The sequence below is a fragment of the Podarcis gaigeae genome, assembly GCF_964106915.1.
Source record: "Podarcis gaigeae genome assembly, chromosome: 5".
In the NCBI taxonomy this organism is placed as follows: Eukaryota; Metazoa; Chordata; class Lepidosauria; order Squamata; family Lacertidae; genus Podarcis; species Podarcis gaigeae.
Genome location: NC_139681.1, coordinates 87,805,130 through 87,819,551, shown reverse-complemented (window position 1 = coordinate 87,819,551; position 14,422 = coordinate 87,805,130). Strand labels below are relative to the sequence as shown.

Sequence of the window (14,422 nt, the reverse complement as noted above, 5' to 3'; positions counted from 1 at the left end):
ACCGCCGACCTTCTGATCGGCAAGTCCTAGGCTCTGTGGTTTAACCCACAGCGCCACCCGTGTCCCACTCCATAGACCTACTCCTAGCCTATCTGTTTTCTGGACAGTTCTCTCGTCCTCATCCTTATGACTGCTGACACTGCTGGACAGCTCCCTGCTGCCTGATTAGGCCAGATCAGGGCAGTGGAATGGTAGCAGAAACATTATTTTCTAATGCCCCTACTTAATCACGCATGCATTTTTTGTATGTGGGCGTTATCCTACTCCAACAGTAGCAGGTGCAAATGTGAGAAAGCAGTGAATCCCCGTTGCATGTCTTACCACCCCTTTAGTCACTCCTTTCGGTAAGGACCCCCTGGATGGTTAAGTCCAATCAAAACCTGAATCCTAGCATAACAGGGTTGAGTAGCTCCTGTGTCTGAGAAATTGGTCATTTGCCTACCCCAGATGGGGTTGCACTCCCCCCTGAAAGAGCAAGTTTATAGTTTGTAGTTGCTGCTGGATCCAGCTCTGTCACTGGAGGCTCAGATAGCCTCAGTGGCTGGAAGTGTGTTTTACCAACTGCAACTGGTTCGACAGCTATGGCCATTCCTGGATTGGAAAAACCTTGCCACAGTAGTTCATGCACTAGTTACTTCAAGACTGGATGACTACAATGTGCTCTCAGTGCAAAATGCTGCAGCACAATTGCTGGCAGGAGTAGGTAAGGTAAAGTTAAATGACCCCTGGACGGTTAAGTCCAGTGAAAGGCAACTATGGGGTTGCAGCACTGATCTTGCTTCAGGCCGAGGGAGCCGGCGTTTGTCTGCAGACAGCTTTCTGTCTCATGTGGTCAGCATGACTAAACCACTTCTGGCGCAACGGAACACTGTGATGGAAACCAGAGCGCATGGAAACGCTGTTTACCTTCCCGCCACAGTGGTACCTATTTATCTACTTCCACTGGCATGCTTTTGAAACTGCTAGGATGGCAGGAGCTGGGACAGAACAATGGGAGCTCACCCTGTTGCAGGGATTCAAACTGCCGACCTTCTGATTGGCAAGCCCAAGAGGCTCAGTGATTTAGACCACAGCACCACCTGCGTCCCTCTTTCCTGGAACCAGGAAAGAGAAAAGTGATTTGAGCAACTGACTGCAGAGATATATGGTGCTGGAGAGGAAGAAACCATCCACACAGGTGAGTGAGGTTGAACCCTCGCCCCTCTTGTACTTTAAAAATAAGAACCCCTCTCTACTATTTTACGATCAAGAGGCAGCCACACAAATGATGCCCCCGTCACAATGGCTTTTACTTTCAAGGATGTGACCAGCATATCAAGGAAGGCCTGAAACAGCTACTGGCTTTGAACATTCCTTTTTGAAAGGATTCTGGAGAAATATTAACAAAATGAATCAAAATAAATGACAAATGCTTCAGTCAACAAGCATTTCATAAACACACACCATGCTGCGGTGAGATTAGATCCAAATAAAGTGTTCCTCAGGACTGAAATACTCATTCAGACCTTATTAACCAGACAGAACTCAAGGTCTCCTGAGCTGCATACAGAAAATGAAGATTCCTTAAAGCTGTTTGTTCATTTCATCAAGCACAAAAAAAGACTGGGAAAAGGTGTCTAGAGGTATTTCCGAAAATCAGAAAATGATAATAACCTTCCTAGAGTCTTGTGTCTCCATTCTTGTTTATTAGCATTAATCCTCTGAAGCACCAACTGAAATAAAACTAGAATGTAGCATCTGGGCCACCTCCTCCATTGCTGGATGAGGCACCTGAAACTGTATAGCGTAAATTACATTTGGTACAATTTTTCATTTTATATGTTGCTTGGAATAATAGAGATTCCTCCACCCCCCCACCCCCTCCCTGGATGACAACTACTTTCTAACAAGGTTCGTGTTCTGAATTCAAAATAGGATAAAAATACCAGCAACATTTTACTCCACCCGCTAAGTCATTCATTCATTAAACCAACACAGAAAAAAAGCTCCTTTGATGGATTCATATCCAGAGCAAACCACAACACTTTATGAACATCAATAGCTCATGCCCATCTGATTTCATATTGGGCCACATCTGCATCATACATTTAAAGCACTCCTGTATCACTTTAAACAGTCATGTTGTTGTTGTTTAGTCGTTTAGTTGTGTCCGACTCTTTGTGACCCCATGGACCAGAGCACGCCAGGCACTCCTGTCTTCCACTGCCTCCCGCAGTTTGGTCAAACTCATGCTGGTAGCTTCAAGAACACTGTCCAACCATCTCGTCCTCTGCCGTCCCCTTCCCCTTGTGCCCTCTATTTTTCCCAACATCAGGTGCGCAGCCATTTTGGACTCACAGCTGTCCATGGAGGCACAGGTCAATTCTGTGTCCAGGGCAGCTGTCTACCAGCTGCATCTGGTAAGCAGGCTGAGACCCTACCTGCCCGCAGACTGTCTCGCCAGAGTGGTGCATGCTCTGGTTATCTCCCGCTTGGACTACTGCAATGCACTCTACGTGGGGCTACCTTTGAAGATGACCTGGAAACTACAACTAATCCAGAATGTGGCAGCTAGACTGGTGACTGGAAGTGGCTGCCATGATGGGCACCTGTGGAATGCCCTCCCATCAGATGTCAAGGAAATAAACAACTATCTGACTTTTAGAAGACATCTGAAGGCAGCCCTGTTTAGGGAAGATTTTAATGTTTGATGTTTTATCGTGTTTTTAATATTCTGTTGGGAGCCGTCCAGGGTGGCTGGGGAAACCCAGCCAGATGGGCGGGGTATAAATTATTATTATTATTATTATTATTATTATTATTATTATTATTATTATTAAAATGCATAGCATTAATGCAAACGTCTGCAGAATACATCTGACTTAGAGTTACATCCAAATAAGTCACAATCAGAGTAGACCCCTTCACATCACTGGGTATGACTAATTTACATTCAATGATCTCAGTGGAGCGTCTCTGACTTAGCTGGATAGAACCCTGCCTTCAAGGTAAACCTGATTCAGATCTGTGTGTCAGTCATTTGGAGGGTACGGTGGATGTAGCTGTGTCTGAACATCTGCTGCTTTGCAGGAAGTAAAACAACAATCATCTCACCACAAAACAAAACCTTGAAATAGGTCCAGCATTTGCAATAAGAAAGAGATTTCCATGAATCGCCCTGGTAACCTCAAAGCAATTTACTGATGAGTTGGATTAAAGGCCTCCCAAACATTATTTTCCTTTGAGTCCCATTATGGTCCTTCGAAGGGAGAAATCCATCCAAGAGTTGTAAAAAGAAAAAAAAGGGGGAATATAATGCAGGAAAAGAAAACTGAATATAGAACAGTCAAGGGCAATGGATATCAGTCTTCTTGGCAATGCCAAGTTAGTCAGATGACAAAGCTTAACAGTGAAGGATGACAAAAATCTCTCCCTCTTTTAATTACTTCCTTTCAAATAGGAAAGAGTTGAAACAACACTGCAAGCAGACAATCATTTAAATGAATATTGGCATAAGAAAGAGTACAGCAGACGCTAACGTCCTAGTGAGATTCCCTAGGTAGGCAGAAACATGTATTTTAATATATTTCTTTTAATATGGATTAGAAGAAAGTGACAATTTCTAAAAAGAAAAGCTGCCTGACAAGAACCCAGGAGTTGTTTATTATAAGAGTAAACCCGCTGAAATTAATGGATCTAAGTTAACCATTTCCATTGTCTTCAGTAGTTTTGTTCTAAGCAGGATGAACACTGGAAAGAACCTCACATACATCATAAGGAGAAGGGCCATAGCTTAATGGGAGAGTATCGGTGTTGCATATAGAAGGTGCCAGGTTCAATTGCCAGAAAGGGCTGGGAGACATATATATATAACAGGGCAGACTTGTTAATTAAATTTCTGAAGGTCTGAAGAGTAGACCTGTTTGTGTTCAGCTGAATGTATGGGATACCTCAGCTGCTGGAGCAGGGTCATGTCATGAGTTGGGCAAAGGATTCCTGCACTTCAGTTCATTCTCATGATCCCGTGCATGATTCTATGTGCTTCTACATGTGATGGGGAGTCCTACATGATCAGGGACCCTGATCGTGTGGAGAGGCCAATGCACTTTCTGCTAGATGATTTGGCATGTGCATGTTAGGAATTGAAATTTAGACATGGATTTACAGTCCCACTTCTTCTTTACACTTTTCTCGAGCTAGGTAAAGGGACCTCTGAGCATTAGGTCCAGTTGTGACCGACTCTGCAGTTGCGATGCTCATCTCACTTTATTGGCCGAGGGAGCCGGCGTACAGCTTCCGGGTCATGTGGCCGGCATGACTAAGGCGCTTCTGACGAACCAGAGCAGCACACGGAAATGCCGTTTACCTTCCCACCAGAGCGGTACTGAAATATACTCAGAGTCGCAAAGTGATTTCATGCTCTTTATTCAGCTCATAGTGGTGAGGAGGAATGAATGAAAGTCCCCTCAAGGTATCTGCTTTATATACATTATTTACACAATGGGCTGCACATGATTGGCTAATTCCGGAATTCTACTGTAAGCCAATCAGGTTGTGGATTCACTTAAATCTGGAGCATGATTGGGTGGTTCCTGCCAACCAATCATACTGCTGCATTGTTCTAGGACCAATTCGACTGCTGCATTCTGAATCCTATTGTTCTAGGACCAATCAGACTGCTGCCTTTTGGATCCTATTGTTCTAGGACCAATCAGACTGCTGCAGTTTGGATCCTATTCGACTCAGTACATAACAGGTACCTATTTATCTACTTGTACTTTGATGTGCTTTCGAACTGCTAGGTTTGCAGGAGCAGGGACCGAGCAACAGGAGCTCACCCCGTCACGGGGATTCGAGCCACTGACCTTCTGATCGGCAAGTCTTAGGCTCTGTGGTTTAACCCACAGCGCCACCCGCGTCACTAATTAGGCTAAAGGAGCCTAATTTTGGAAGAGGGCTTGTATAAGTCTAACTAATAGATAGTGATATAAGTTAGAGACCCCAGGTATATATTTTTATTATTTTAATAATTTTCAATGTTTCACTTTAATTTTATTTGACCTTTAAGAATGTATTAGACTTGTTTTTGTTTCGTTCTGCATTTGTGAGTCTCCCCCCCCCCCCACGCTGCGTTCCATCTCTCCTTCTGTGGGAACATTGGGGCCACTCCAAGGTGATGTGGGGTGAAGATATCAGTATGGAGCCATGCATGCTTTACTTCTCATGACTTGTAACCTTTCCTTACTTAGGTGAAGCTATTTTATGACTCTTTGTTTGCTGTGTTTGAGCTACAATATAAGCCTTCGTTCTGAAGTGCCTTGGGGCAGACCGTCTCAACTGGTACGTTGAGTAGAGTGAGCTCTGTCCTGTTGCAATAGCTATAATAAACGCTGGGTCCCTAAATCTGGATGCTGGACTTGGAAATAGTTTCCTTGGTTCTGTGGTTTATTCAAAAGGTGGGCTGTTCCTCGCCTGGGTAATGAACAAGGTGGTGTCAAGGCGAATTCTTACCGCAATAGTTGAGAGCAGTCTGCAGCACAGAATGTCCGTATGTCATCTGACAACAGAAACCCCAGGAGAAGAATATAATGATGAGCAGAAAAGGAGGAAGAGCTTATTTGCTCAAGTATGCTGGATATCCATTTCCCTAGGTTAAACAAGGGGTGTTGCTTCAACAATGATACAGTGTGTGTGTGTGTGTGTGTGTGTGTGTGTGTGTGTGTGTGTAAGTTGCTTGACGACCCTTAGGGGATAAGTGATGAATAATCTTAATAAATAATACTAATAATAAATAAGGGCATGTAAAAGGCATCATGATCACTTCCTCACACTTGAAATTCATCACATCCTCCTGGAAACACTGCAAGGCTTCTGCTTGTTCAAAACCATGAACTGTAGAAGTCTTTTCAGAGGGTGGGGTAGATGACAGTATTTTAGGCACAAGTTCCAACTGTCAAGAGTGCGTGCAGGAGCCAGGCCCTGTGACCAACAGGACTTTGCAGGGCTGGGGCCTTCCTAAGTTTGTTCTGAAGAGGCAAGGAGCGGCCGCACAGATGAGACCAATTGGTAACTCACAGCACCTGGTGGCAAGAGGCTATAAGGCCAGCATTTCCCTTCAGCTCTTTGCCACAGCAATATGTTCCCTGCCTTGCTGCATTTGGCTCCTTGCTTCCTGATCCTCGGACCCTTGACTTCCTGACTCCCGGCTCTCTGACCCTCGGATTCTTGGCTTCCTGACTCCTGGCTTCTGGACTCCCATTCCTGCTCCCACCTCGCCATCTTGACCCTGGTTCCAATGTCCCCAGCCGGGACTTCAACCGCCCATGAACCGGACCATGACAGTAACTCAATGTGTGTTCATGCCTGGGCATGGTCACACACACCCTTTATCCATTAGAATCTTTGGATTGCTAACATAGGATCTTCAATTTTTTAATGTCTCTTTTGTCAAAGAGAAAATTAAAAAAGAAAACCCACCCACCTACCTACCTACCTCCTTGCCCTCTCTAATATATATCGGGAATTTGAAAGAGCTTCCTAAAGGGCTTAAAGCAACCGACCTCGAAAAATCCTCCCCGTTGCAGAGTTGCTGCCCTTTTGCAAGTCATTTCTGTTTTAAACAAAAATAAGCCATAAAATCATCTTCAGCTTGTAATGCAGAGCTTTTCTTCAGAAACCCAGGAGGTCAAGGATATCAGACTTCCCCATGTACAATCCATCACCAAAATAGACAGCTCACACAGGGTTTGCATTTCAATAGAATGGAGTGGTCACAGAGGTGAAAGAGGTGCCTTTTCATTTGCCTATCAGAGTGTCCCCTCTCGCAGTATCCAGTGGGAAATGAGTTGGGAGTCAGGAATAAGCTGAGAGATGGATGGAAAGCAGGCCACAAAATGAAGGTGGCTGTTTTTCAACAGCATGACAGTATATCTGTAAACACTGGGCATTTATGAGCCAGTGTTTGAGCACAGCTTCTCGAAACAGCCAGCAGGGCACAGTGGGGTGGGTAGAGCAATGTTGCTTTCTGGCTTCCCACTTCTGGTAACCAAGAGGGGGAGGTCGGAGGTCAGTGCAGTGTGGGTGCAGGGGTGGAGCCAATCTAATGCTGCCATTGCTGAGCTATACTTCATTGTTGCCTTGCCCCTCCACCATCATTTATCACAATGGGAAGCCAACTAAGCAACAACAGACCCCCCCCCCCCAGCTCTGCCATGCTGGCTGCAACTGACAGCAGCTAAAAGGCATGCACAACAAACAAACGGCGCAGAGGAATATCCGGTGCCTTTAACTAGCTTCCCATCTCACAAATGGCACCAGTGCAGTCATTTGCAGGGCTCTAGCACTGTCTTCTCCTGCCGCCATGCAACTGGGATATGGAGAAGAAGGGAACTGCAGATACAGCACAGAAAGACTTTGTTCTACTTGCAAGGAATTAGATCAAGCCATGGTGGCAGAGGTACAAGTGACTGTTATATATGACATGGGGTTACACTGCTGTTTGAACTGCTCGCCAACCTCCCTAACACACCCAGGCCTTGCCAAAATGCCCCAACCCCTAGATATTGTCAAAAACCCCAGTCCTCCTCCCCAAGCCCCTTAGATCAAGGGTGGGGTTTTCTGGCTCCCAGAGGCCGGTGGAAGGTCCTGCTCACCTATCAAAATTCCAACATCCTGCTCACCTTGTCAAAGTTGAAACGTGGAGTGTGGGAATGCTTGCAAAGCCTGCCCCATGCTAATCCTTTCAAACTTTTGCAATCCTATCCTGCTGCTACATTCCACCCTAATTTGGTGCTCCTTTGTACCCATGTGAACCCGAACATCTCTTTGTGGCCACACAGTCCACATAGTCTTCTCTCCCTTTCTCTTTCTACTCAGGAGCAATTCTTTTCCCCCCAACACCCCACATCACTTTATTTCTCTACCTAAGAGCACCCCCACAGCCTACTCTCACTTTGTGCCTCTACACAACAGAGTATCTTCCTCTGTCCCCAGGGCCAGATTTAGGTTTGATGAGGCCCTAAGCTACTGATGAGGCCCTTTATATGTCCAGCTGTCCTTTGTCAACAACAAATTGTCGCTGTTTTTGTGTTGATTGCCCTTTGCTGCCAGAATGGATTGCTCAAGAGGAGAGCACCCCCTGCAGGCCCTGAAAACTACAGCATGACGACATTCTTAGGAAAATATCATATAGTAAGATCAGAAATAAAAACATGGAACATGGGAATAGGATTCCAGTGAGATTTATTCTCACTTGAAGACCATACACAGCAGAAATTAGAGGGTAGGATTCATGTACAGCACAGAACTCTCTCTTTCTACTCTCCTGCTTCCCTAGATGAACCGCCTGCTACCTGTTTTTCAAAGCTCCCTCATTACGGTGGGTTTGAAGGGGAGAGGCAGAAAGTGCTCCTTGCTGTGAAAAGATCTGCTCCACACACCTAAAGGGGCTTCCTGATTCATTACTGCTGTGTTTCGTATCACAGAGTTGACAAACGTATGGTGGTGTTTAGGGATGTCATGAGATCTCAATAGTTCAAATGTGAACTGCTCTGATTGATTGCTCCTGGAAGTGAATCAGGACCATACTTACCCCAGTCCCAAGGCTGCCTTCCTTATCACTGAAGCCACCATTCTGCTGGCTCAGGAAACTCACCTGAGGCAATGGAAATGCAAAAGCGGTGCCAGTTGAGGTGGTAGTTGCAGAAAATATTTTAAGTTGGGCTTTTTTTCTCCTTGAGACCTGTTGAATCTTCAGTGATTATTTAAAATTGGATTGCTAAAATCTGACATAGCAGAAAAAGGGGGGTTACAGTTCTCCCGGCAGTATCTATTGAGCTCATAATGAGTCAGGGCAGAAATGATAAGTGATGGCTGTTATTTCTTAAATCACCAGACTGTAGAAGTGGTAAGAAAAAAATGAGCTGTGATTTCTTTTCAAGATTGTCATGATAAGAGTTACCCAGCAAGATTAACCCTGAGCCATAGAACAAGAAATCGGAAATATTATAGGCCAGTAAATATGTTTCCTCTCACATCACAGAGACAATTTCAACTTATTAAATGGAAAACTGATCATAGATCTAGCTAGATATCTAGATATAGATATACACACACCTCCTGATTAATCAGGACCTCGATCCCTGTTAGCACATATGTAATATTCTCATATAAATATTTCCATTTGTCCATTTTTACTTGTCTTTATAACAACATTTTACTTTTTTATGATCCTGTTTTATGTTTCTATGCTATTTTTCCTGCACATTTGGGGATATTTAAATCACAAGTTATTTAGGAATGCTTATAAACAAACAAATTTGAACTGGCTCACTGGATCGATGCATTGCAATGGGCCACACATTTCTGAGCATGCTCATAAGCAATTAGGTGTTAAGAATGAGGCCTACCAGGTCTCCAAACCTTCCAAGTATCCCTATATTACAGGGACTTCCATGATTTAGAGAAGTCACCCCAGTTCTGATTTGATCCTGGGATGTCCCGCTTTTCCTTAGGACGCCCTTCTTTGCATTGGTGAAATGTTGGAAGGCCTGGAGCTATCCAACCCCTGAGCCATCTCAAGGCAATCCTGTATAGGGAAGGTTTTTTAACAAATGTTAAATGATATTTTCATATACGTTGGAAGCTGCCCAGAGAGCTGGGGCAACCCAATAAGATGTGTGGGGTATAAATAGTAAAGTTATCATTATGGAATGGGATGTCCTTATTTTCACTGAAGAAATGTTGGAGAGTATGAGTTTCTGAAATCACCAACCAGCCTGCCTTGCATGTGGTCTCCACATCTCAAGTGTAAGTTAAATTCAGAAAATGGAGAGGGGGGCAGTGCTGGCGTTGAGTCCATTATGGCCTGGGCCTGAAATTCAACACAGAGATACGGGTTTTAATCATAATGGTGTTAGGGAGAACTCTTGAATTCATCACTACAAATTCCCCCTTTCCAGTTTTTGGCAGAAACAAATGGATACTTGATCCGCTGAGCCAGAGAAAACATGTGTTGTGTTGGCTCACTGACTTTGTCAATGTCTTGTGGATTATTTATCATGGCTCTCTCTCTCTCTCTCTCTCTCTCTCTCTCTCTCTCTCTCTCTGTGTGTGTGTGTGTGTGTGTGTGTGAATGATTTATATACTGCTTCACCATCAATACATATAGGCAGTTTACAAAATACATATGTTAAGGGGACTGTAGGTTGAGTGGGTAATGTGCATAACTAGCCATTGTGCACATTCACCCATTTTCATGGATAATGCGCACATCACCTTTCTGTGAAAAGAAAATTGTGCACATCTCACAGGCTTGGGAAATCTGCATGTATGGACTGAATTTTGTACATTCTCTGGCCACTGTGCATAATCCCCAACTGACTTTGGATAATGTGCATATTTTTGACATCATTTTTGTACATTCTCAGGTTGCATATATGTGCATTATGCACATTCTCCTGTCACCATACATAGTTTAAAAAATAATGCTTTTTTCCTTCTATTTCTTGTTCAGAAGTGTGCAATCTGCTCTCCTCAGGCCCACTGTCTAATCTTACATAGTCCACAACATGCCCTCCTGCTGGATCAGCCAAGCAGTAAGAAAAAAGGGAAAGGGAGAACTAAGTAAAATTCAACTGTTTTCTGCAGTGCAGCAACCTTTTCACCACTCTCAGATGTTCCCTAGTGAGCTGAGCAGCACAAGAGGATTCTCCTGGCAGTATGTATGTATACACACAGAGACACACACACGTTGGGGCAGGTGAATAGACTGTATGCTGAGACCCTTCTATTCCCTGGATCCAACAAGTGTTAAAATATAAGCCAGACCAGTTTCCTGATGAGGTGATCCCCTGGGTAATGGGCCACCAAGGGGAACAAAGGAAGTGGATCTGTGTGAGATGGAAGTGAGTGCTCCCCATCCCTCAGCTGGCTGGCACTTAGAAAAAGACAATGGCAAGAGCTGAGAGTTAAGTGATGTGAGCTACAGTAGAAGCAAAGTAGCAAAAAGGCAGAGAGAGAGAAAGATGTTTGGTTTCTGAATCCAAGGTTTCTATGGGAGAAACAAGACCCTCTTGGAGTGTTAATGCTGTGAATCCCTCCATTGTAGGCTCTGGTTGTATATATGTGTAAATAAACCATATATCATAAAGACACCACAGTCCCTGCTGTGCCTCACTTCCAAAGGGAACACAAAGTGCCAGAAACCCCTGGAATACCACACCACTCACAGATTGGGGTGGCATGCAGCAATGCGCGCATGCACACACACACACACACACATTCAGAGGCTTCTTCCCACAACTCAAGTCTGTGATGAATGGATAGACAGATAGACAGACAGATTAGATAGGTATTATGTAAGGAATTACAGGTATTTGATTGCTCACTCCACCTAATAGATTAAGATTGTATCAGGTGGGTGCTCTTTAAATAGAATTGCAGCACAATATACTCACACAAATCAGGAACTAGAAACATATGCTAAGCAGAAAGAGGATCTTGCATACCGACAACAAAAGTGAATTGTAAATTATTGCACAACATAGCCCTAGAGATTCCAAGTCAATATTTAATTGCTCTGAGAAAACAATGAAGACACCAGGTAGGCAATGCGAAAGTAATCTGATACAAATCATAGCAGGGTCTGGACATTGAACATTGTGTCACACACAGCTATTAGATTGCACTGCTCCCTGTGCAAGTGGAAAGGAGAGGACTGTCAGGCAAAGCAACAAAAATTATACCATGTTCCAAGGACTGGAGTTAGATTGCATTCAAAGCCAGAGATGAGCAGGAACACCAAAGCAAGTCAAATTCATTTTCTTGACAGTGCATCATTTTTTTTAATCGCCAGGTAAAAGCAGCAGATTGATGCTCCCGACTCTCTGGGAGTTAATAACAGGGAATTAAGTGGAGCAGCCAGAAAGACGGGTTCTGAAGAAATTAACTTATGATACAGCAAAAAGAGTCTTCTCTTAGGGCTAAGGTAATTCACAGGCAAACCACAGTTTACAAACCTGTGGGGCAAACCACAGTTTCTAAAACACACCACCTCTTGCCCAAACTCTTCTGAGTCTTTATGGGTAGATGCTCCTCTCATGCTTCCATAAAAAGGTGATAACACCGTCAGATGCTAGAATTAAACATGCATTACGATGTGCTTCTGCAAGAAATATTCAGAAGAAAACAACCTCTCTCTTTGCCAAAATCTACAACAGCTAAAAACACTCTGAAAGCTCCAGACTAAAGCATAAAAGATCTTAACTCTTCTAACCTTTTGCAAACATCAGCTAACTAAAACACGGCTTTTCATTGAAATGCATTACCTGTGTGATATAAAACAACACTAGCATAATGCTTCTTTGCCCCCCAAGCACAGAGCTTCAAAATACCTTTTCCTCCACAAGCTTATTTTATCTGGAATTTTTTTTAACTAATACACTTTCCACTTAAAATGCGTCAGACTAAATTCAAAATATGAGAAGGTGGAAATTGGCAGTGAATAACATTTCCCAAACAATCTTACTATCCAAAAGTCTGAAGGAACACAATAACCCTGTCAGCGCAATATCCAGACGTTTGTCACATCACAAACAGAAACAATTGCGTCTCAGTCAGTGCTTGCCATTTGCTGTAGATCCCTCTGCACGACTAATTACTGTAATACAGGATGAGTGCAAGCGACAAAGCAGCGTATCATTCTGAACATCTGCACTCTGTTTCTGTCATCAAAGAGGAGTATAATTGCACGTTAGGCTGCACAATAACAAATTTGAAATCCACGGAATGCAATCCTTTCCTCTTTTAAAAATAAGAAGCCTCTCCCTTTTTTTAAGGCAGAAGAACTTGCAAATTGTCTTCTAATCGATAGAAAGAGTATCGCACAAGGCAAGAACTATTTAAAATCTGAATCTTTCTTACCAAGTACCCCAAGCCGGTAGTTGACGGTGATGACTATCACATTGCCATAGCTTGCCAGCACACTGCCATCATATAAATTTCCAGTTCCTTCCATGTAGGACCCTCCGTGAATATACACCATCACAGGTTTGGGTCCCCCACTATCTCGAATGTCTGGAAGAAAAATATTGAGAAGTATGTTATCCCCGAGAACATTGTGATGCACATGAAAGTCCTAGTTTGTTTCCTTTCTACCCCAAGCTGTTATTTATTATTTATTTTTTTTGAAAAGTGTTTCCCAAGCAACATATGTGAATTATGACATCTTGTACAACATCTATCTCTGTAATGCCTAATAAAGGATTGGAGATACAAATTATGACATTGTTTCCTAGAGGAATTTTGAGCGCGCACACAAAATATGACGGCCACCACTGGATCACATGAAAGTTACAAAGGTTATGACTCACTTCTCGCCCAGTTTGGGAGCAACTGCGATCCTTTTCAAATGAGGTTTAGCATTTCTATGGATTGTGTGGTTTTCCTTTCGTATGGCCATTACATTAACCATGGCAGTACAATGACAAATCTAAAAGTTGAATGTCTACTTTTGGTTGGACTTTCTTCTGTAATGTTTTATTCTGGCTTGTTTCATTTGATGTTTTAATGTAGGTTGTAAACCGCTTTCAGATTTTTTTTTCCCTTTAAAATTTAAAGCAGTATAAAAATAAAAGCAGCAGCAACAACAGAAACCTGTCTGAGAGGCTGAAGAATCCTTGCACTCTAAATGTCAAAACCAGGGGGTTGTGTATCAGGATATTTGGGGGTTCTGATGTTTTTAGGGGGCTACTATTAGGATACATATTCTGAAGTGTAGAAAAACTGCCTCACCCCAGAAAAAAAGCAGGCCATTTCTCTCGCAGCCCCAGTGATGCCCCTTCAACTGAGGTGAAGAAGATTGGTAAAGATTGGTAAAGAGGTGAAGAAGATTGGACATAATTACAGGAGAGAGGTCTTAGCACATGAATTCTAATGATGGGACATCTATTGTTGGAGGAAGAACAGTTCCAGCTCAGAAATATCTTCTGAGAAATGTGGCCCAGTTAATAGTTTGCAGCATAGTACATAGTACAATTTACCATATTTTTTGCCCTATAGGACGCACTTTTTCCCCTCCAAGAAATGAAGGGGAAATGTGTGTGCGTCCTATGGGGCGAATGCAGGCTTTCACTGAAGCCTGGAGAGCGAGGTTTAGACCACAGCGCCACCTGTGTCCCTAACACCCCAGGGCTACCCTTGAAGACAGTTTGGACACTACAGTTGGTACAGTGTGTCATGCTCCAACTAGTCATATGAACCATGAGGAGGGTAATTATTATTTATTTATTTATTTATTTATTTATTTATTTATTTATTTATACCCAACCCATCTGGCTGGGTTTCCAACAAAATATCAAAATACAATAGTCTGTTAAACATTAAATGCTTCCCTAAACAGGGCTGCCTTCACATTTCACATTTCTTTTAAAAGTCCGGTAGTGTT

At 43.2% G+C, this 14,422-nt stretch overlaps 1 protein-coding gene across 10 annotated transcripts in view; it reads right to left on the bottom strand.

The window, feature by feature from the left end:
• The window catches only part of NLGN1 (neuroligin 1), a 645,947-nt gene that overhangs the window by 291,525 nt on the left and 340,000 nt on the right, over positions 1-14,422 (bottom strand). For all 10 annotated transcript variants that reach the window (XM_083739352.1, XM_083739347.1, XM_083739345.1 and 7 more), the window contains one exon: positions 12,901-13,053. In XM_083739352.1, coding sequence (XP_083595478.1) covers positions 12,901-13,053 — 153 coding nt within the window. The remainder of the gene's footprint in view (positions 1-12,900; positions 13,054-14,422) is intronic.